Raw genomic sequence first — 24,184 nt, forward strand, 5'->3', positions numbered from 1 at the left:
ATTATATTACCTTTTTATAAATAAATTTCGTGAGACTTTAAAAACTTTTGTTGCATTGTGCATAAAAGAGCCCCACTTTCAAAAACCGCTTACATTACCTTCCTCAGAAAGCCCCTTGATCCTTGTTTACTGAAAAAAAAAATTCATAGAAGTCACTCCGAGTACCACACTATAAATTCCTTCACAAACAAAACTTCATACCATTAAAACCAAGGCTATTGGATCTTGCTGCATCTAACTCTCTCTCACCCAAAACATTTTACCTCTTTTTTTTTTTTCTTTCACTCCATACCTCTTGAAACATTTAAAACACCTATTACATTTTCTACCTCCTCTCATTTCATTCTCTTCTTTGTCGTAATGACCAACAATTCCATGGCAATCTCCAACTCCCAAAACTCTGTTTCCTTCGACTTAGACTTGACATCCTCCTGGCTCAACCAAACTAGCTCCTGCTCCCAGCGCCCTCATTGTCCACCATCACCAGCTACAAACCAACCCCTAGAGAATCTCCCTCTTACAAACCTACCCACCAAGAAGCCACGTGGTAGGCCCGCAGGCTCCAAGAACAAGCCCAAGACCACCCCCTTCCTGGTGGCCCAACCTGTGGAACCCTACATGAAGGTCATCATTGTCAATGTGACCCCAAGCAGCGATATCATTGAGTCCATTCTTGATGTTGCTCATCAAGGCCACGTTAGCCTCACTGTCCTCGGTGCCTCTGGAACGATCACCGGAGTAACCCTCAACAACTTTTCGCATGGTGTTGATGCCCTCACACTTCGCGGGCCCTTCACCTTGCTCTCCCTCAATGGCTCCTACTTATACAACAACCACTATGCCCTTCACCCTGGAGCCACCCCTGCCCCTCCCTTATCCTTTGGTATCAGCTTTTCCACCTCTCAAGGGCAAGTCTTTGGCGGTGCCATTGGCGGTAGAGTCATTGCCGGTAATGATGTCAGCCTTACAATTTGCACCTTCAAGAATCCTGTGATGCATAAGTACGCTTCTAGAGACAAAGAAAGGGACATGGGTGACAATAATAACAACAACAATTATAACAATAACTAAAGCTTTTGATGGGAGTAATGAGTAGTTGGGGTTCAACATGATTAGTTGTGGATCGAAGTCGATGGGTGGTGAATGATGTTAAAGTTACAACATGAGAGCAAGAACACAGCAAATAAATGAAAATCTATCTCTCTAAATGTCTCAATTTTTTTGTGGTTTTTTGTTTATGTTTTGGGTCTTGTTGGAAGTGTGTTAGTTGTTACATTGTGTCATGGGGGTAAAATAAGAGGATGGCCCTCTACGACACTCTATTTGCTGGTGCTTTTTGTTGGGTGAAAAAATATGTTCAACATATATACTTGTTTCAACTTATCTATTTTAAATGAAAGTCTTCAATTAATCAATTCCTCTTTCTTTTTTTTTTCAAATCAATTTTATTTTTCCATTCATGCGATTTGTTCCTTCAAGAGAATTGCAAGTTCATGAAAAACCGAATATCTTCTGTGGCAGTGCATGATGGTTTTTGGAATTCTTGTAGATGGAATAGATATATTTAGTAATGGAAATGCATATTGTATTGTTGACAATAAATTCTAATGAACACAATGAAAGATAAAGAAACAAAAGGGTGAGACATTATAATATGATAAATCATATAATGTAACAAGAAGGATAGACAAAATGAGTTATTGTATTGTTGAGGTGTCTATTATCATGTTAAGTGGAAATTGTAGTTTCGTTGTGTGTGTCTAATGTAGCCAATGATAATGTGTGCCAGGGAGTGGTTATGGAATTCCATAGCATAACAGGGTGTGTTTCTTTCTTTTGCTTCATTGTCGAGAGATGTTTGATTTATGATCTCCAATGTTGAGCATGAAGACAACGAAAGAGAAATGAAGAAGCTAAGTCAATGGTGCATGGTGCTTTGAAGGAACACGCCACAAATGGCTTATTGGACTACACGATGTTCAATTCGAGTTGCTTTCATTATTCCATTATGAATAATGCATGGAAAATTCTCCTTCTCTTTTTCGTTATTAAAGACCATTACACATCATTTCTGTTATATAGTCTCATGCATTTCATAAATCTCTAATTCTTTGTTATTTTTATGAATTCTTTAACTACATCCTTAGTTATTACACATTCAATTTTTTAAATAAAATAAATAAGACATTTATATCAGTCAATGACACCATAAAAAAATATATAAATTGATTTAGTGTAAAAATTTATGTTTTGTTTCGCCGTTTGGGCATTGGACACACATCTTGCATTTGATGTATATCTAGTATTTTCCAGCTCATGGTCTAATTAGATACTCCTTCTGTCACATAATAATTATCATGTAAAAAAATAAGTCTATAAATAATTTTCATTTTAATGTATCAAGAAAAAACGTCGCTTATAATATTAATAATATGAACAAAACAATCTATATATAAATTAAGGATAATAAGGTTAATTTTATAAAACTTTTACTCTCTTTTATTTATTTATTAAACTTTTTTGTGTGTGTAAAAAAATTTAAAATGACAAATATTATGTAACAAATGGAGTCGTTTTGAAATCGTTTACGACGCTCAGTTGAATTCTCAGTATACGCACTCAATTATAATGTTTAAGTTTTGGCAACCAGAATGAGTGACTTACACGTGTCTATTCTGAAGCAGCAATTGTAAACCAGATGCTGTCGCGCACCATTAAATTATAGTACATTTAATTTTATGTATTTTTAGCATGAAATATTTATATTATTTATCAATGCTATATTTATATTATATATATAATAATAATTTTTTTTTATAAATTCGACTTGTAACAACTGATATATTAAAGTTGTAAAAGATAACTCTTAATGAAACTCTATATATTTTCATTATTTAATTACAAATATGGTCAACAGATTACTCATTTTTTATGTGGCATTCACAATACTTCTTTGACTAGCGTTTTCAACCGTGTGTTGGCTTACATTAAAGTATGTCTCAAAACTGGTTGATAGATGTTTCTAAAACAACCAGGAAGTTTGGACTATGGTCAATCAACCTTTAAAAAAATTTGATTGAGATAACTTTCCACATAGTCAAGCATGTTTTTGCTGGTCAAAGAGTCAGACATAGTTGAACTAAATTGTTTTTCTTATCAGTTAATTAATTAAATTGGTTTAAAATTTAATAAAACTAATGTTCATACGTTTAACACAAACCCATTCAATGTGATTCAAACTTGCATTTAAATTTATTTTAAATATAATTTTATATTAAATTATGTTACTGTTTGAAAATTGAGTTTTACATATTTTCCAATTAGATAATTTATATAATTGTGAGAATTTAACCAGAATATACTGATATTGGATAAAATTATCACATTATCATCTAATTATATAATTTAAGCTTAAATATGTTTTTTCTTACATATAATATTCATTTTTATTTTACAACCTAAACTTCACTTTAAGAAAAAAATATTACCTGAAATGTTTTTTATGTTTAATTTTAGTATATGTTGGGATTCGTTAAGTAATGATATGACACTTTGTTAGCCTGTCATATCATTTCTATATTATAAGTATGAAAAATATATTTAAGATTATAATTTATAGATTCTTATGTATAATAAGACTATTGACTGTTATAATACATATTATAAGTTATAACAACTTTTATTGATAATTTAGATTTAGTTGTAATTTTTAATTTATTATTAACGAAAAAATAGTTTATTGTGACAATGTATAAAAGTTAAATTCCACTTGTAATGCTTTGATGCCTCATTAAGATTGTTGAATTTTGTTTTTTAATCTGTTATATGATTTTTTGAAATTGAGTTTATTAATATTTCAAATATTATTACTTTAATTATATGATTTTTATGAAAAATATTTATTTCACATTAACAATAAATAATAATAATAATAATATATTAACTTTTTTGAGTGTGATTATTTCAAATTATCATATAATTGAATTTCTAGGAACATTTGGACTATTTCATTTTTGAGCAAAATAGTCATTTTCAAGTAATGTTCAATTGATTACATATTAATCAATATTCGATTGATTGGTTTGAGGTTATCAACGAAATAGATCTATCTAAGTCACTTTGAATAAGTAAATGCAATGCAGACATACTCGTTTATCACCCCAATGACCCATTTGTAACAACTTTACTTTATTTTTGTAATTTTCTAATTGTTTCGAAGTCATATAAATTGAATGAATTAAATTCAATTTTTCTTGTTTGATCTCAGAATAGTCATTCACCCTTGCTGATTCACATGGAATTCCACGTGCCTCATGCTACTCGGGTCAGAGCATAACCAGGTGATGCTTTCAGCTAGTGATTACATTTGAAGAATTAACTTGTAAATTATTTTTTTAATATTAATATAAAATGACTTGTCACTACTAAAAAAATACTTTTTACGAGGCGTATTTAAAACGATTGTCAAAAAACCTTCTTAGAAAGAAATGTGGTGACATTTTTATAAATAAATACAATCATTCTACGACGATTTATTGAAAATCGTCTTAGAAGACTATCATTCTAAGACAGTTTTGTAAAAACCATCTTAGAAGGTTGTCATTCTAAGACAATTTTACAAAACTGTCTTAGAAGAATTTTTGTTTTTTTTAATATTTGATGTCTCCCTCTACTCTCTCCCACTCTCTGACTCCCCCTCTATGGTTCCCAAGCCATCGCAAGAGGGACCAAGGGCACCTCTCCATCAACGCCTCTAAGACTAGATCCACACCCTGCTTATCCCTCCCACAGTCAATGCCATGGGGAACATCATGTTGTCCGCGATCATGGGCCTGAAGGAGCTCATCATGCAACAAATGCAGGCCAGCATGAAGGGCCGCTAGTGGCAAGTGTTTGCTGAAATTATTCAAAACCATGACGTGATGGGCTGTTATGCTGGCTACACCGCAACGTTGCTCAAAAACTTACTCGCAGGAGTTTTGAGTTACTCTTCTTTCAAGTATTTGAAAGTCACGGTGCTTCAAAAGACTAAGCAAAGTTACTTGGAACCGGTGCAGAGTGTTTTGTATGGCACCCTTGCTAGGGCGATATCGACGTCGTGAGAAACACCATTGGATGACGTAGGTTGATGATGCGGGTACGAGGCGAGGGGGTGAGCAAGGTTGCGGTTGTTATGTACGATGGGGTTTCGGCCACAATGAAGTAGATTTTGAAGGAGGAAGGGTGGGTGGGGCTTACCAATGGAATGGGGCCCCGGGTGTTGCATAGTGCTTGTTTTTCAGCATTGGGGTATTTTGCTTTTGAGACGGTGAGGCTTTCGATTTTGCAGGAGTATCTTAGGAGGAAGGAGTTGGGTGAGAGGAAAACTCAAGTCTCTGTTTCTACTAGCTGGGTTTGTGCTTTGGTTCTTTATTGCTTCTTTTTTATTTGGGTTTTAAATTATAGTTACTTCATGTAAAATATTTCAGTAGATAAGGAATATTTTGTTCTAGAAAATTTGCTACTATTGTGGCACAAACAAAATGTAGGTGTTGAAATGTTTCTTATCTTGGTTATAATAAAGTGATTTTGCTGATTCCTGGTCTTGGTGTCAGAAGTTTAGGATTGGATGAGTAATGACTTTAGGATCTTTTGTTTCTAAGATTTTGTTTAGGATAAGGCAGGTGAATTTTTTTATTTCTCCCTACATACTTCAGGAATATTAATATGGTCACATATTGAATGCTTATTGTTGTGTTTATTGTTATTTGTGCTTTGCTTCTCTCAGATCTAGAGTGCATTGTTAGTCATCTTATACGACTAACTTTTGTATAGAAAACTTTTTCAAAACATGTATAGTTTCCCCAATTTATAGTTCTTTTGTAGGAATTTGTAAATAAATCTTGATGTGTTTAGATACCTGTCATTAGAGTATCTTTAATTGGAATTAATGATAAAATTTGTACAATTTTAGGTCAAAAAAGGCTAAAGTCTTGAAGTGCTAAAATGAGCAATCGCGCTAAGCAGAACCTGTGGGCTCAATGCATATCTACCGCTAAGCATAGCTACAATGCGCTTAGCGTGATGAGAGAATCTGGAAGAGCATAAGAATTAAGGCCGCACGCTAAGCGCGAGATCAGCTCGCTAAGTGAGACGTTCATCTCTTGCCAAGCTCAGTGCATGACTGGCGTCAAGCCCAAATCCACTTACTCGCGCTAAGCGCGACAGTGGCACTAAGCGCGACATCGCGATTTCAGAGCCTATTTAAAGCCTAATTTTGTGAGAATTAAAAGGGGAAAAAATATTACCTTTACCAGGGCTGCATATTTTTGCATAAAATTCGAGAAGAGTGCTCTGGAGGTAGTAGCTAAGCAAGGGAGCTAGGGTTCATCACTTTAAGAGATTAGAAAGAGTTTGAGTGATTGTGAGGTGCCAAGAAGAGGAGGAGAGATCCCCCTTCCTATGTAAGCAACAATTGCTTTGTACTTTCTGCCTCACTTGTATTAGGGTTCCTTGTATGGCTGGCTAAAAACCCTAGTTGGGGATTTCTAATGAACAGTTGATGTAATTACTTTTCATATCTAATTAATTGTGTTATGTGTGTTCAATGCTTCTTTCAATGCTTAATTACTGCATGTTCTTAGTTTGATCACCCACTTGTGTGTACTATTTGATGACTTTAGCATTGGGAAATGTACTGCTGCCTTAGAACTTGATAGAAGCAGGGCTAAATAACTGCATTGCCAGGGATGGATTGCAGGGTTTTAGTTTTCTTATTATGTTGTGATGATAATGCTGTTTAAGTTAAGCCTAGTCCAACAAGAGGGATCTGAGGACGAAGCTTAGGTTAAATTAGTCTAAACTTATGAGGGATCGAGGTTTAGTACTTTAGGCTTCAGCATAGAACACAAGAACATGATTAATTAGAGAAATATCTTCATATGCATCAACTCATTTGTTAGAAAGACCTAACTCGTTTTGTTTATATTCTCAATTATCAATGTTGTTCACATAATACCCTATTTCTGAATAAAACTTTGTCTAATAAGAAAGTACCTTGTGTTCGATACTTAGATCATTCCATTTTAATTTTAAATACTTGGCGACCCGATGCGCTTGTCGGTATATCACTTCCCCTTTGCTATAAGTGTTTGTAAATTTAAGAAAAAGGAACTGTGTGGGTAAGTGAACATGCGTGTAGATTGATTTGGCCATGGTTCTTCTCTCATTCTTTTATGAGCTGGAAATGTCAAGCATAAGCAATGTTTTGTTGGTATGTTCCGATCCCCCAACTTATTGCCTTGCTATTCTTTTTATTTATTAAAGAGTCTTATAATCACATTCTTGTCAGGTATAATTTGTATATTGCATCTCCTTATTACAGATATAACTAGTATGTTCAACTTCTATGTAAAACTTGTGTAACTTGTAGCCTTGAAAGGAAAGAGATAGTTTATAATGTGGATTTTACCTAGAGTTACAAGACGTGTGACAAGTGAGTGTCTTGGATTTTGCACCTGAATACAAGTTTTTTTAACAGCTGGGGAGAACTAGAATAACATTGCTAATCCAAGGTCCAAAGTCAGTGTTTTGTTTGGTTTATAATGAAAAATTGGAAAGATTCCAACTTAAAACTTGTGATCCCTTGGACACTGTTAATATTGTTCCGGTGAAAATGTCAATATGGTTAATGACATACTTATAATGCAAAATCCGCAATTTAATTTTCCGATAATTAAAACCAGCAACAATGCTACTCTGCTAGTTATTGGTTAATTAATATTCACAAAAGTATGGTTCTTTTTATCTCTTCTCTATTTCCCATCTCATCTGTTGGGGTTAATTGTTATCTATTTTTTGTCTTCAAAATAGTTTAATAGATGTGATGACATATTCATTGATGTTCTTTCAGTCCTTGGTACCTTTGTCTACTATTTATCCTTACTTTTTGTTGTTGTTTAGTGCAAAGTTGGTCTTATAGGAGAAAATTGAATACGATGATCTTGTAAAGTTAGTTCTCGATGAGAACTTTTCAAATAATGATGAGCACACCAATATCCAAATAGTCTAGCCAGATAAACAAAAGGATGTGCCCCCAAAAATGGTAAATGCAAAATAAAAGTAAATAATTTTGTTTGAAATATAGATTTTCTTCTTAATATTAAGGACGGTAAATCTTGACTCTTGAGCATATACTATTTTGACATTGCTATAGAAATCCTGTGTGATGTAATAATCTGCTAGCAACTCATGGTTATTGACTAAACTTCAATCTCAAAGGAAAAGAGAAGAATGGCATAGAAATAGTATACATTGAATGGGAAATCGCAAAATGTGTCCAGAGATGTTATAGTTGAGTGCTGCACACTTGACCTCCTTTCCCAGAAACAAATGATAGATACAATTGTTTTTTAATAAATTGATGACCAAATTGTGCTAGTAATCTTTAAGTACAAATTCTATTAATTTGACAAAAAATCATGAACACAATTCAATGTTAATAATTATTTATTGAAAACTATTTATTATGTCAAAAATAAAATATAAAACTCTTAGTATGACTACAATTAGCTAAACCAATTTAACACAACAAAAGATATTTTAATATGTAACATATAGCAGCTTTTAAGTTTATTTTTAATCAGTATTAGAATGAACAGTGCAATACTGTGAGTAATTTGTAATTGCTGAACAAACTCTGTTTTAGGTTTATATTTGACAATAAAAGAAAATAAAAAAAAAACATTTGTTTACCCAGTTTTTCGGACTGTCACATGGCAAATTGCTAAGTCTAATAAAATAATACTAGAAAATTCAACCTGTGCTTTCCACAGTTATGGAACAAAAGCAACCCAACATTTTAATGAAATGAAAAAAACCACAAAATGCACTGTGTGCAAGGTAAATCATTTTTGAAGTGTGTATGAAAAACAAAAATGTTAACCAAATTTAGATTAGAAAATAACAAAATGTACCAAAAAAATGTAATATACAAAACAAATTAGGAAATAATATGATAACATTTATAGAAACTGATTTTTGTCAATGTCTTAAATAGAAATGTTGATTCTTTCCTTAGAAATTTCATTGTTCTGGTCCCATAATAGAAATGTATTGTTGCCCAAAATATCATATTAGATACTCCTACGGGAAAGGATTCAAAAATGCATTAAAGGGGGATAAATTTTGGTTTTACACAATTATTTAGTTAGTGTGCTTTACTTCACCATTATTTTCATTGTTTGCATATTTTGCCATAAGTTTACATTGAATGTGTTGCCAAAATAGTCTTAAGGGATAAAATGTTGAAAAGCAAACATGATTGTGTGTTAACATGACACTCATAGTTGATATAATAAATGGACTTGTATTTGCCCAAGAGTCTCGGATTTTTTTTGTAGATTTCTGCATAAAGCTACTAGTTTGTACTTCTTGAATGCGCTTCCACATGCAACCACTACTACAAAATATAGATTTAACATCATTACCTTAACATTGGTTTTCGATAAAATCAATGGTTACAAAAATGCGACGGCACAATTCTAAATAACGTGACTTCGTTAACATCGGTTTATTCCAAAATCGATGTTAACATGACTGAATTAACATCAGTTTGTAGAAAACTCGATATTAACGAAGTAATGGTTACATGGGTTTTTGGAGAATAGCACCAATCTAAAAATAGTCAAATACAAAATGTCACATTTATATAAACATGTTTGACATTGTAAAATTGCATAAACCAAAAACTTATGTTAGTCAAGCTATGAGTGGGGCTACAAAGAAAGACTTTGATCCCTAACTACTAAAAGGTAATGACAAGTTCTCCCCTTAATCACAAGCCAGGTGAAGGTTGTCATGAAACAAAGATCATTCAAGTTAACAATATTAGTGTCAACCATTAAAACGTAATGGCTAACAACATCTTTTGGACTCAACCATTAAAACGACCATGAACATTATCAAAGTAGGGTATAATCATTTCAAATTCATAGATGATCCCTCTCCTGAAAATGTTGATCATTTGAATGCTTAGCTGGATGGCAAAAGTCAAAGTATGCAAGTGGTTGTTCCAAAGACTCAAAAGGTTTAGGATGTGGAAATGGAATCTATCCATGCTTAATTCATAGGTTCCTTTCATCACATTTCCTTTGTTTTTTATGATTAAAAAATTTAATGATATTTCTTTTCCCTCCTAGAATATTTGTGGAGATAATAATAGTAGAGTTGTTAATTAATGAAAGTTAGTTAATACATAAGTAATTAGGTATATGTTAGTTTCTGTTTAGTTAGGAATTAGTTACTATGTTAGTTGTTAATAAGCTCTCTATAGACAGATCACCATTGTCTTTGTTCATATCAGTTTCTCATTATGATTCCTTTTGATTATCCTCAATTTCCTTGCTCTAAAGCTTACTTTTCCTTCCCCCATTATTGGAAGTTTTCCTTCCATTGTTATGAATATGGGGACCTAAACTTAATACAGTAAAGACGAGGCTTATCAAAATCTCATAAGCTATACTCCATTTCATACAATTGAATCACAGGGTCCATTGGTGCAAAAATTACTTGGTCTTGGTTGCGAATGCGGGATTTCAATATTAGATTATAATGCCATAAGAGCAAAAGGGAGGTGTATATTTTTTCATGGAAGGAGAGTTGAAGGTCTTATTTGTGTTATGGATAGTTATTGTAACACTCCAATATTTATTTTCCTATATTAAATAAATATATGTAGTACTGTAAAAGTATTTTTAATAATTAAATAAATAAATATTAGTTGGGTTATTACTATGGAAAAATAAAATGGGTTTATGATAAAGAGCAAGAAATAAAAAGTAGATTTTGTGAGCATGTTTATGTTGGGAATAAATATGTATGCCCAAGATCCAATCCATCATGCTATCAATTTTAGTAAATAATTGTTCTTTATTTTATTATCATATTTATTGTTTTATTAAATTGTTAATTTGACAAGTTCATGATTAAAATTAGAGACTTGTTATCATGATTGAGATTATGATAATGAGAAAAAATTCCTTTTTTTAATTTTAATCTAAATTGTTCTTGATCATAGGATTATTGTAAATAAGACATCAATAATCCAGATAGATTAATATATATGTGATAGTATTTATTGGATAAATATTAATTTACATATATAGATGAGTCACGTGTGAATGTGATTATTGAACTTATCAATTGAAATTTTCTAATGGTTAAATTTACATAAACTATCAATAGAAAATTCTCAAGAGGAGGTTTAATAGTTTTATTTGACCTGAGATAGTAATTAACAATTTATTTGTTATGTTATGATTCTGGACACCTAATGCTTTAAAGCACTTGTTGAATGGATATTGGATATGATTAAATACCTCTGGAATTAATTATTAATCAAGAAGCAATCCATCAACTCTTGGTAATGAGTTTGAGCTCTATGAATAAAATTATATCTTGGCCAGGAAAATTAAATGAAAGAAGAAATGAGTTTCTTAAGGTATTATATGTTAACTCAAAAGAGTTTGACAGTAATATCATACTCTAGAGTTAACCCAGAGCTGTAAAGATGGAAGAAATTATTATACTATTCTTCTAATGATTCTTGAAAGTAAAACGCTACTTCATGCTATCCGGACATTAAGGAGTGTTTCTAGATGCCGGAGGATTTCATGTTTGGAATTTGGTTTGAAAAGTTATCACAGACAAGTTGGACTTGATCAATTATTGTTTCTAATTTTAAATTTCTAAATGGTTAGCAACAAAATATAAAAAAAGAAACAAAATTTTTAAATGCCTCAAAAGATAAGATAGTTGTTTCGATTTTCTCACAAGTCTGTTATCTTCAGTGTGCTATAAATACATCCCTAGGTTGCACATTGAAAATAACGAGCTATTACTTCTCTTCTCATTCTCTTATAGCACCAATTAATTTTCCACCTATCAAAGTTGTTGACAAATAGAGATTAGTCTCTGTATGGACACATGTGGAATATTCACATTATTGAAGAAAAATTTTGTTGCTTCAAGAATGCGCATCCGGGTACACAAATATTTTTTTTGTATTTACTATTGTTGTATATTTTGAATGCAAAATAGATCCTAATTTTTCTGCTGCAAGTGTTGGGAACACTTCTATGTAACTATCAGTTTAAGTGATTTGGGCTTGCGTGTGTGTTAGCAGACTTTTCTCTTAAGACCCATAAACATAAGCATAGCCCTTATATAAATAGATAAAGGTCTCATTTTTCCTTGAGAAAACCTGATGCAATCCTACCCCCAAGGGTATTGGATAGAAGAATCCAAGAGCATTGGACTAGAGCTACTAAAGAAGACCCTAGGGTTCTCATGAACCTCAGGGTAGATTTCTGAGCCCACGGGATAAGGTTGAGTTCACTCTTCTTTGTAAATATTAGAATAGGATTTTTCTTCTTTTGGGCCTTGTATTTGGGCCATTCTAATAGTATAGGGTTTTAGCCTTGTATTTCAGGGCATTTTGAGTAGTCTTTGTAGTAGGGACTTTTCATGTATTTTGGCATGGGGGTGAGCTTAGCTATTATAGGGGGTGTATAGCTAAGCTCTAGCTTCTCATCTCAAGAGGTGAGTTAGCTATTAGAGAGGTGTGTGTAGCTAAGCTCTAGCTTCTCTAGAAATCTTCTCAAGGAAGTTCTCAAGGAGGTGAGCTTAGTTATTATAGGGGTGTGTGTAGCTAAGCTCTAGCTTCTCAAGGAAGCTTCTCAAAGAAGCTTCTCAAGGAAGTTTCTCAAGAAAGCTTCTCAAGGAAGTTCTCAGGAAGCTACCTAGGCTATAAATAGAAGCATGTGTAACACTTGTTGTAACTTTGATGAATGAAAGTCTTGTGAGACACAACTCAAAGTTCAACTTCTCTCCCTCTTTTACTCCTTGAATTTTGTGCTCCCCCCTCTCTCTCTCTTTCTTTTCCTTCATTGAAGCATCCTCTCCAAGCTTCTTATCCAAGGCACATTCTTGGTGATGAAGCTCATTCTTCCAAGGCTTATTCCCTAGTGGTTGGCGCCTCCTCTCACTTCTTCTCCTTTGTCTTCCGCTGCACCTCCATAGTGGAAAATCACCATTGAAGGACCTCATTGAAGCTCAAAGATCCGACCTCCATAGAAGCCCCTCAAGCAAGCTTTTATCAAAACTCTAACCCTTTTCTTCTCTCTTCCTATAACTCTTGTTGTCGTAGAGTCTTTGGAGGAATTGTTGCACAAAACCCCGTTGGAATTATGAGTCAGAGTTGCATGGGAGGAGTGTTTCTTGATAGCATCTTCACATTTTCATGGTAAGAGGAATTACTTTTGGATTCCAATTAATTGTATGTTTGTGTTTTCCTTGATCTTGAATGGGCTGTGAATACTTTAAAGTTGCATGTGATGATTTCTATTTTGGATTGTTAATTTGAATGTTTAGATCTTTTAGATTTCTTGTATTTTTTTATAGCAATTAGGAACATTAAATGGATATATCTAATCATTCTTGTACACTCGATATAATTTATGAAATTTATTTTATACAAATGTTTTGCTGTTGTGACATTCAATATTCCTTGGAAAACATGTAATTTCTATGACAATGTTTTACTCATGTGTATGCTTTAGTTGAATTTTTTATTTAAATTGAATAAACTCATGCCTTTGTTAGATGTACAGGTCCCGGATTCCTGGTGCATGCTACGTTTAGTTTTGTTAATTATATATATGTGTGTGTGTGTGTGTGTGTGTGTGTGTGTGTGTGTGTTTATGCATTTTTAATATATTTGGAATACTTTTTGTTTTATATTTAGATAATATAAAAATATAATTATATGTATGTACTCATTTGTTAGATTCAAGTGTATATATATAATAATATTTTGCCTACATATGCATGTGAAAACAATTTGTTAATACGAATCTAAATGTTGTGCCTTGCATATATATAGGCACAACATTTAGATTCGTATTAACAAATTGTTTTCACATGCATATGTAGGCAAAATATTATTATATATATACACTTGAATCTAACAAATGAGTACATACATACATACATATATATATATATATATATATATATATATATATATATGAGCAAAATATTTATTTATATTATAAGTTGATGTTTATGATATTATAATGTTGTTATAGTATGATTCTTAAAATGATTATTGTTTTGAAGTTTGAAAATTTTATGGTTTGATTGGATGCATATGTGATGATGTGTTGATGTATGATACTCATGGGTACATGGGGGAATTAGGTAATGTATTAGTAATAATTTGAAAAGATATGTATGTACATGTGGCTATGGATGTCTTGTATGCCTCTATTCTTGGGAGTGTTATTTGGTTAAAATTTTTGTAATTTTTTTTCTTTACAGGCCCATGGTTACTCCACTTGCCTCGCTTCCTCCTCCTCCTCCTCCTTCTCCTTTTCCAGTAGCATCAGAGTCTCCGTCTACCTTGAAGCGGACATGTAAAGCCATATGGCTACAATCCTTGGCCACTAGACCACCTGGGGCAAAAAGACCAGTGGTCCACATCGATCCTGCCACCGGGAAGGCTAACGGTCCCCACAAGAAGAAATTAAGAACATATTTGGGGATTGTCGCTCATGATAAGGTCGACGTCACATATGAAACTTGGAAGTAGGTCCTTGCTGCTCAAAAGGATTTGATATGAGAGGATATTCAGGTATTTTAGTTTTCATCTTTCATTTTCTTTATTAGCCAAAATTTATAATTTGCTAACAATAAAACCTAATTTATTGTTTGTTAGGCTGAATTTGATATCCCTGAAGCATCTGACGGTAAGACAAATAAGAAAATACTTCAGACTGTCGGGGAGCGGTGGAGATAATTTAAATATGATTTGACTAGGAAATAGGCACTTGCGGCCGACAATGACAGTGTGGATGACACTGTTTGCAAAAAATACGGCATTAGCAAGGAGAAATGGACCCAATTTTGTCAGACCCGCAGAGACCCCTCGTGGGAGGTTTGTACTTTGTCATTTTAATTGTTTTCAAGTTAAAATTCAGTTATTATAATACATTGTAATCATGCTACATCATTAATGTTCAATTTTTGCAGTATGTAGTCCTAGTTTCAATCACAGATACAATCACAAGGACTTGCACTGCCTTCAGAGCCTGAGGTTGGTCCCTCGACTGCTTGTGTCAGCACAAAGAAGAGTTGTGTTGATCCCTCAGGGAATGATCCAGAGACGGGTGACTTAGACAAATGTAGGTTGTACATAAAAGAAAATCTTCCCTGCCTGGTTGTCCTAGGAAGAGTTTATGACGGATCCGCAACCATTCACAACATCCCTTTATTGCATGATCAAGTGAAGGTCGATGTTGAGGAGGTTAAAGATGCAGCAGCTCCCGTTCCTGTACCCATTGACGAGGTTAACTTAGTGGAATAGACACTTAACACCTTCCTTGCTTGGCCGACATATCTGGTGAAGCGTTTATCAGAACAGGTATTTTGCTTTCATTAAATGCTTCTTTTTTCAATTCAATTGTTCACTGTAATTGCCTAATGTTAATTCACTCTGTTGGATAAATAGGGAGTTGTGGGAGCTGTGGGACCCGCAAAACCTGCAGATAGGCCAGATCATGAGGTCGATGATCCCCTATATTTGCTTACACTCGATGCTAGGTGGATTGTTGTTAAGGTAAGTGATTTAAAGAAAACTTATATATATTTTATGTGTGTGCACACTAATTGTAGTTAACATTTAATATCTAAATTTCATTATGTATGTAGTGTAATAGACAAAAAGGAAGCACAGAGTGTGGCTATTACGTGATGCACTGGATTTCCACTATAATCTTAGGAAGTTTTAGGAATAATTGGGAAATGGTAATTGTTTATTTCAAACAAAGTTGATTTTCTTATCATTGGTATTACATTATTAACTTATGTTTTATTTGATCATGCAGTATTTTAATGATGCTAGACCATTGGAAGCAAAGAGATTGAAGGCGTTTCGCATCCAGTGGGCACAGTATTATCTAAAACTTAGAAATCAAACTTTGGATGTTACGGAACTATGTAATTTTAGGTTACTTAGTTTACTAGCTTGCTTTACATTTTTTACAATTGTTGTTTCATTTTAACATTGAATAATATTCTTTATTGATGGTTATTAATAAATTATTTATTCATAGTCATCAATGGATTTTTTACAATTGATAGTTTACTAGCTAGCTTTCTGCTAAAAACTGTATGAAAGCATAATGCAAATGATATATGATGTGTTGTATGGTCTGATTTGAAATTTATAGGTTAAATTTTGGGTTTTTTTTTGTAAAGACAAAAAGTATATTTAAAAAAAATCATAATAACAACATCGATTTTTTAAGAAAACTGATGTTAATATAGACAAACAACATCGGTTTTTATGGAAAACCGATGTTAACGTATAAGTTAACATCGTTTTTTCAAAAAACTGATGTTGTGTGTGTATATTAACATCGGTTTTTAAAGATACCATTTTAAAAGCCGATGTTAATATCCAAAATGTTAACATCGATTCTATTAAAAAACCGATGTTAACTTGTACGTTAACATCAGTTTTTGATAAAACCAATGTTAACAAAAAAAAATGTTAACATCAGTTTTCTACACAAACCGATGTTAACGTATAAGTTAACATCGGTTGTTTAACAAAACCGATGTTAACATTTGGAAGTTAACATCGGTTTTTGTCCAAAATCAATGTGAACTGTCAACATTCATACATTTTTTTGTGTAATTCTTATTATATAACATCGGTTATTTAAATAACCGATGTTGTCAGTTTTACGTTAACATCGATTTTAGAAAACCGATGTAACGATAATACTTTCAACATCAGTTAAAAAACGATGTAGAAAGTCATAAATAACCAATGTAAAAAGCATATTTTCTAATAGTGATTGTGTGTAACAACACTCCCCACAGCCATATAACTAAGGTAGCTTTTATTTATACAAACTAATTAATGTACACCAGTGCCTAGAAGGGTCATTATGCACGCAGCCTTACCTTTTTAGCCTTACCAGGTACCACCAATCCAGCTCTTTCTCTGCAATCGATTCTTATTTCTGAATATGGATAAAGAAAACAAAAAGTAATCTCGTAACAAAGCCTATAAACAAAACTTCTGGGTACACTCTTTCATAGAGGAAGGAAAACAGTTCTTCTGGTATTTATGCATACCTATCTGAAAATTTACTAAACTAGTAAGATAAAAAAAGAAAAAGAAACTTGATGCTTAAAAGAACCTATACTAATCCAACACATACTAAAAATGGAAGAGCTCAATAAAAAGTTTGAGATTAAAATAATAGTTCTATACAGATAACCAGTTTTTGTATCTTTGTCAATGCTTCAAACCCTGGGAAGAGGAAGCATACCAACATAATATCAACCATTTATTATTACTTTCATAAACGCTATGAGATTGCTTGATGCAATCAATCAAAAGGTATAGGGAACTACTATAGCTCATAAAAAGTTTTAAAATAATATGTTAACATACCCTTTTGGATGTTGCTTTTCACTACTAGAAAAGGCAGTTTCAACATCGGTGGAAAAACATATTTTACATCAGTGGTCAATCGATGTTGAATATGATGTTGTTGAAAGTTAAAAGTTTCAACATCGGTCCTCCAACCACCGTTGTAGAAAGACAACATTTTTTTTCCATCGGTGCTTACTTAAGAAACGATGTAGAAGTTAGACCTTCTACATCGGTGTTATCATAGAAGCGATGTAAAATAGCGCTTTTCCACATCGGTGCTCAGTTAAGAAATGATGTAGAAGTTAGACCTTCTACATCGGTGTTACCAAAGAAAACGATGTAAAATAGCGCTTTTCCACATCAGTGCTCAGTCAAGAAACGATGTAGAAGTTAGACCTTCTACATCGGTGTTATCATAAGAAACGATGTAAAATAGCGATTTCCACTTCGGTGCTCAGTTAAGAAACGATGTTAAATATTTAATAACCTGCAATTAAAATTCATTGGTTGTACCACTCTTTTCTATATAAAAGAATCACGACATCATCTAATATTGTCGTACCACTCCATTGGTCATCAAATTTCCCATGATATTTTGTTAACCACAAACTATCTAACTTTCATCTAAAAAAGCTATAAAAATAAATTAAAAACATGTAACGAGCTTGCTTTGCTTTGCATACATAATCCAAAGTTAAATTAAAAAAAGGAGATCAAACTACAAGTGTAAAATACAATCAGCAGTTCACAATAAATTCAATTCAAGGTGGAGCAAATGATCAAAACTACCATGGGTAACACAACAACCAGAACCATTAGTCAGATACATTAACTAGACAACCAAAACCATCAAAGAGACATATACACACATCAATTTAGCTAGAATTCCTTGCAATTTTTAATTTGTCACATGTGTTAAAAAAAGTATGGCTCTACTTGGATATTTCATACTATGTTTTGTTTTAGTCTACGTGATTCTTTTATGCCCTTAACATACATTAATCTCACTCTCTTGATTACCTTTTTTTTTCTCCCTAGCTTTCACTATCTAAGTGTCTTTATAACACAAGCCGATACACCCAACTTAGGGATAGGGTCGTGTTTGATTCCTTTATTGTTCCCAACGAGCAAAAATAAATAAGATCTCGAATGAGAGTGTTGAGGAAGAGCATTATCTAGTAGGACATGGGAGCGTGGGCTGATGATGACAACGTAAACCCTTAATACTAACTTCTTCAACACCAAAGAACAAAAGCTAGAGAACATTAGGGAGCATAAATCTCGGTCCTCAACCTGGCTTAATGGATTTGCTTATTGCAATACCAAGTCAATGGTTTCAGGCTCGAGACATGGACAAGATTAAAACCAAACCAAACTAGGGAGCATAAACACGAAAACTAAGGGAATCTTTCATAGGAGGTCATCCTTACTTCAAATCATGATTTTCGTTTCCTAGAAGTATCTTTCATAGGAGGCCATCCTTACTTCAAACTAAGGGAATAAAAAGAAACCAAAATAGCAAGTTAACCCATATCGCCAAAAGAACAGAATTAGAGAGAGTAAAAAAAGGAAAGAAAATAGCAGGATCTGTGAAACACCTTGTGTTGCCTTTCATTTTTGTACCTCTGCTATTCTTGAATTCTAGAATTAATTCAATGTCTATTATTGTATAAAATGATCAATATCTGGAGAACATTCAATAAAGAAGTCGTACCTTTGAATACTCTCTTATTCGGATGTAGAACACTAGTCTGAATTGAGAAATAAAGCTATAGTGCAAATCCTTGGGTAGGAATCCCTAAAGGCCTAAATCAACACTGTAATTTCAATAATTATTTTGTCAACCATAAATATGTCAGATAGTCAACCAATTAGGCATGCATGAAAACTCAATGTGCCAAAAAAAATAAGAGTACAACATATACCATAGTGTGCCTATTTGAAGATTAAATAAAAGGGCTGGTGTTCATGTAGCAAACTTCTCCTGCAAAATCCAAGTAATAAAATTAGAATATATACGTCAAACTAAAACAGCTAGGTGAAGCAACAGTACAAAATAAATTCTTTCCAATTGCAGATAATTACATATATATATATATATATATATATATATATATATATATATATATATATATATATATATATAATTAAGAATGATTCCCATTGGCAAGAAGTATGTTACAAAAGTTTGCTTATTGCCCCAAAATTAAATGAAAAAACTCAAATAAACATATATTGTTGCATATTATTTATGACCAATGAAAAAAAAATATTTTTGACTAAACAATCCAAGACCAACCAAATACAGATAAGAGTGAAATTTAATTAGCACAACGAGCTGCCGTACAACATCACATGTAAGAGGAAAATCTCTTTCTTCTCAGCCAACAAAAGAAGCCGTACAACACTAACGATGACATTCAAATGTGTAATCTTATCCGCACATTAGAAGTCATAAATAAAACTTTGCTTGCATATCATTGATATTATATGATACAAACTTTAACCGATGAATCAACATGTTTCTTTGGTTAGGCTGGAGATAACACTAATGACATAAAATTGGAAAAGATGAGTGGAAAAATAGAGTTGAAGAATGTTGACTTTTAAGATATAAAAGCTCTGTTATCAATGACACCCAAACCAAGTTATATTATATAACCTTGATTTACTTACAAAGCCTTTTCAAAACACAGCAAACCTACAATTATAGCACTTGATAGCTAGTGGCATTATGTTAATTAGTTTTGTATTCTGCTATATTCAATGAGTAGGAAGTTAGTGCAGGTCCTACTCTCATTTTCATGAATTGAAACAAGAATAGGAGTTACCCAACTCACAACTCAACCATCAAATGCTACCCACAAACCAATTCAAGGTTCTCTAGATAAAAAGTGCTTCAAGCAAGATGAAAGAAATAATTGAAGCAGAAATAATTCAAGGTTCTCTACATAAGGTAGTGTTGATAATGAATAATAATGTCGATAATGTTACATTATTATAATTATTTGATTGATTAATATGATATGGTTGGCGGGTTATTATGTTTCTTAAGCGTATGGGTGTGCAAGTAATTATCTGAGATGGAATCTTCCCCATGAATCCAGCATAAGAGAGGTTGAGGTGAGTTAAGGAAGTCATTGTCCCAAGGAAAGAAGGAATTAACATACCTTCAAAATCATTGCCGCTCAAGTCCAAGTAATTCAAATGCTTTAAATCAGCCAAACAAGGACTTATTGCTCCACCAAAGCTCCATCTCCTATAAGCTTCCTCATCGAATTCATAGTAGCTATCATAGTCATGATAGAAAGCAGAAAATGAAGTGTTGAGGTGAAGCTGAAGAACATGGGAATTAAGGTTGTTGCAAAGGACTCCATACCAGTGGCAATAGTTTGTATGATTCATTAGTGAATATTGTAATTAGTGAGATACAAAGAAGTGTGAAATGCTTGTTAACAATTTTTTTCTATAGTTAATAATTTTTAATAATTTCTTATTTCACAACCATAACGACAATGTTGTTCAAATACTACATCAAAATTTTCGTTCCTCTTCCATGTTTGCTTCATTCTAGTTGTAATTGTTACCCTTAATTTTGTAATTTTTGACGAATTCACCTCCAACTTTTAGAAAACTAGTAGGGGATTTTTTAACACCATGAGATGAGGCAGGGTGCATCACATAAAAAGGTGTTAGGGGCTATTAGAAACTTAGCATTAGAAAAAGAAGAAACCAATCAATTCTCTGGAAGTTAACTTAGCAGTAGAAAATTATCACAACCACCCTTTTATATTAAATTTGATATTATATTCTCTTGAAAGTTAACTTAACCTATTAATATACTCTCTCTTCTTTTTCATTTACAACCCATATTCTTTGGAATTAATTCTTCATATCATGCTTATAACTTTAATTTTTTTCTATTTTAATCTATACATCTTAGATTCTAGTTTTATATTTCACCTGAATTTAAAAATATTCATGCGCATAGGACACTAGTTGGTTTTATTAATCTTAAAAAACAGATGTAATCATAATTCATAACATGCATTTACCATGTAGAAGAAAACATGGTAATTATAACATGCAGGCTATGCAGCAATTCAAAATGTTGACTAAAAGAAACTGCAAGTAAGATTACAAATGAAATTCTTTTCATCACATTTTTTGTTTTTCTTTCCTTTCTAATTTTTACCCTTTTTATGTTATTCATTTAATGGTGAAGAATTTTACAGAAATTTGTGGTGCAATGGTTCCATGTAATTGACCCCATAAAACAAAACTACCTTTAAGTGATGATAGGTCTTGGTGCCCATTCGCAATGCTTCCTCAAATTTGCTTGCTCCAATTGGGATAATCATGATTTCCTAATAGGAATTATGTAAGAAAGATTTCATAATTAAAAGAGTTTAAATCACTATGAAGCAAAAGAAACACAGATTAAAAAGAAACTATATTTGTTTTTGCTTGCTTAGAAAATGAAGAACAGAATTAAACACAACAATAAATTGCAAAAGTTATGCCATAAATAATTGAACACGTGTTAGTTACAACAAAAATAATTTATTTTTTAGATATCATGACTGAAACATATACACTTATTTTCCAAATTAAAAGTTAAATGAACTTATAAAAATATTAATTGTTAAAGAGCCATGCTTAAAGAAAAAAACTACTGCACGAAAGTTACGAATTCAAACTTGACAAAATCAAGTTTTGGGTAACCAGTCATGGAGGAAAGATCATTGTCTCATAAAATTGCAACAAAATAGTTTCGTTCAAATTGGTGAATGGTAAATTTCATACCACATATCATATTGTGAAACCATACAAGTTCGAAAGGCACAAAAGGTAATATATTAATGAAGACTATGTTTATGTAAAACTTGATTGTACAGACAAAACTAGAAGTTGAACATGAGAAGACAAAATTGTCACTATGTGTATACATATATATATTTCCTCCCAATAAAGATGAATCTAAAAGTTTTGCGAATAATACATAATAGAGGAAAACAAAACCATATACACTAACTATACATTGATTCAAGTATTGTACTATCCCTATGCTAATATCTTGTCCCATAGAAAGAATATAAGAATATGACAAAACAGAAGAAATAAAAAAAGGTTTTAACATTTGATGAAGGAGGAACAAGTTATGCTACTGAAGGTAGTCATTAGTCAATGGCCTCAAAACTGAAGAAATAAAACAAGGTTTACAATGAATCAAGCAATTACGAAAGTTAGTCAACCAAACCCACGCTCTCACGGTGCCTCAAAAAGGATTGTCTCACGGAAATGTAAACTAACAAAATAAGAAGGAAATGTGGGAAGAGAGAATAGATCTGAGACCTTGGTGGCCCGCACCTACCGCAGGAGCGGTGATGCCGCTCTCGCCGCCGAGAAGCTTCTCATAGTAGCCCTCCATGTCGTTCCCGAACACTAATGCGAGCCCCATCCCGTGATAATCACGCGCTTCTTTGGGTCCTTCTGCCGCTGCGCGGGGACACCTTTGGCGCCACCGTGGCGGACACGAAGAACACGCGCTTCGCAGAGGTGGTGCGTCGCTTGGCGGCGGCATTGTTGGGGCCCTAAAGAGGGTCCAAGGGAGAACCGTGGAGGGTGATGATCACGGGAGGACAGGAGGCGCGGTAGAGAGAGAATGTTCTCGCGGTGGCATTGTTCGTCGGAGTCTCGATGGCATCGGCATTGTTCGTCGGAGTCTCGATGGCGCCGCCACCTACACATGAGGTTCTCGCGGTGGTTTGGGGGTTGGAGATGGGGAGGACAGGAGGCGCGGTAGAGAGAGAATGGAAGGGATTTTGTAATTTGTGATTTTAGAGAGAGAAATAATCTAGCTGAGGAGTTGGATCTTAAAGGGAAGACAATAACTTATTCAAAGACGGTCAAAATAAAAAGACCGTCTTTGTATTACAAATACAACTACTATGGGCAACGCGGGACCCGTCCTAGTACTTCTTAGAGTTACTATTAAAGGCGGTCTGTTAAATGCACCGTATTTTTATATTTTGTCAAAATTACTATAATGTCACTGTATATTTTTCAACAACGTTTTCTTCTCAACCGTGGTAGGTAGTGTGTCATTAAAACGCTTTATTGCAGTAGTGTTTGCTCAATTTCCCAAGTGGCATTTTAGACATATTCAACTAAAATTCAATCATGGCAGCTCTAAAAAACTAAAGACTCCAAATTGCACAAAACATATTCTAATAAAATGAAGAGGTATTTGACTATAACCTGTATGTTTCCACATTGAAGAGCATCTTCATCAAACCAAGAAAATGTTAATAACTTTAATCAACTTCATTTTTTTTAATGCAATAATTATGAAAACTCACAATAGATAACAACGAGAAAAAATTGTTATTTTATTAATATTTCTACTAATAGATAAATATGGCGCCTGCAAAACCTTGAGCATCTATAGATAAAGAATCTTTCTTTTCTTTCTGGTTGACGCTGTTTCGATGTCAATTATAGATAAAGCACAATAAAGTCTACAATTTTGTTATTTTATTAATATTTAATGTAGTATTCAAATATAGTAAATTTAGCGTAGTTAAATAACTGTATTATTATATTGAATTAAATATAAATTTTCATTAATATTTTTTTATCGATAATAATTAAAGACAATATTAAAAGATTTAAAATCTGCACTCAATCAATTGA

At 32.9% G+C, this 24,184-nt stretch overlaps 1 protein-coding gene across 1 annotated transcript; it reads left to right on the forward strand.

Annotated features, from left to right (window-relative positions):
- Window positions 1-360: 360 nt before the first annotated feature.
- LOC102659818 (AT-hook motif nuclear-localized protein 28) lies at window positions 361-1,071 on the forward strand. The gene has a single exon (XM_006605541.2). The coding sequence runs from the start codon at window positions 361-363 to the stop codon at window positions 1,069-1,071; it is 711 nt and encodes a 236-aa protein (XP_006605604.1).
- The last annotated feature ends 23,113 nt before the right edge of the window (window positions 1,072-24,184 follow it).

This window comes from Glycine max, chromosome 20, assembly GCF_000004515.6.
Source record: "Glycine max cultivar Williams 82 chromosome 20, Glycine_max_v4.0, whole genome shotgun sequence".
In the NCBI taxonomy this organism is placed as follows: domain Eukaryota; kingdom Viridiplantae; phylum Streptophyta; class Magnoliopsida; order Fabales; family Fabaceae; genus Glycine; species Glycine max.

Coding starts and splice junctions, on each gene's coding strand:
- LOC102659818 (XM_006605541.2), top strand. CDS start 361: ATGACCAACAATTCCATGGCAATCTCCAACTCCCAAAACTCTGTTTCC.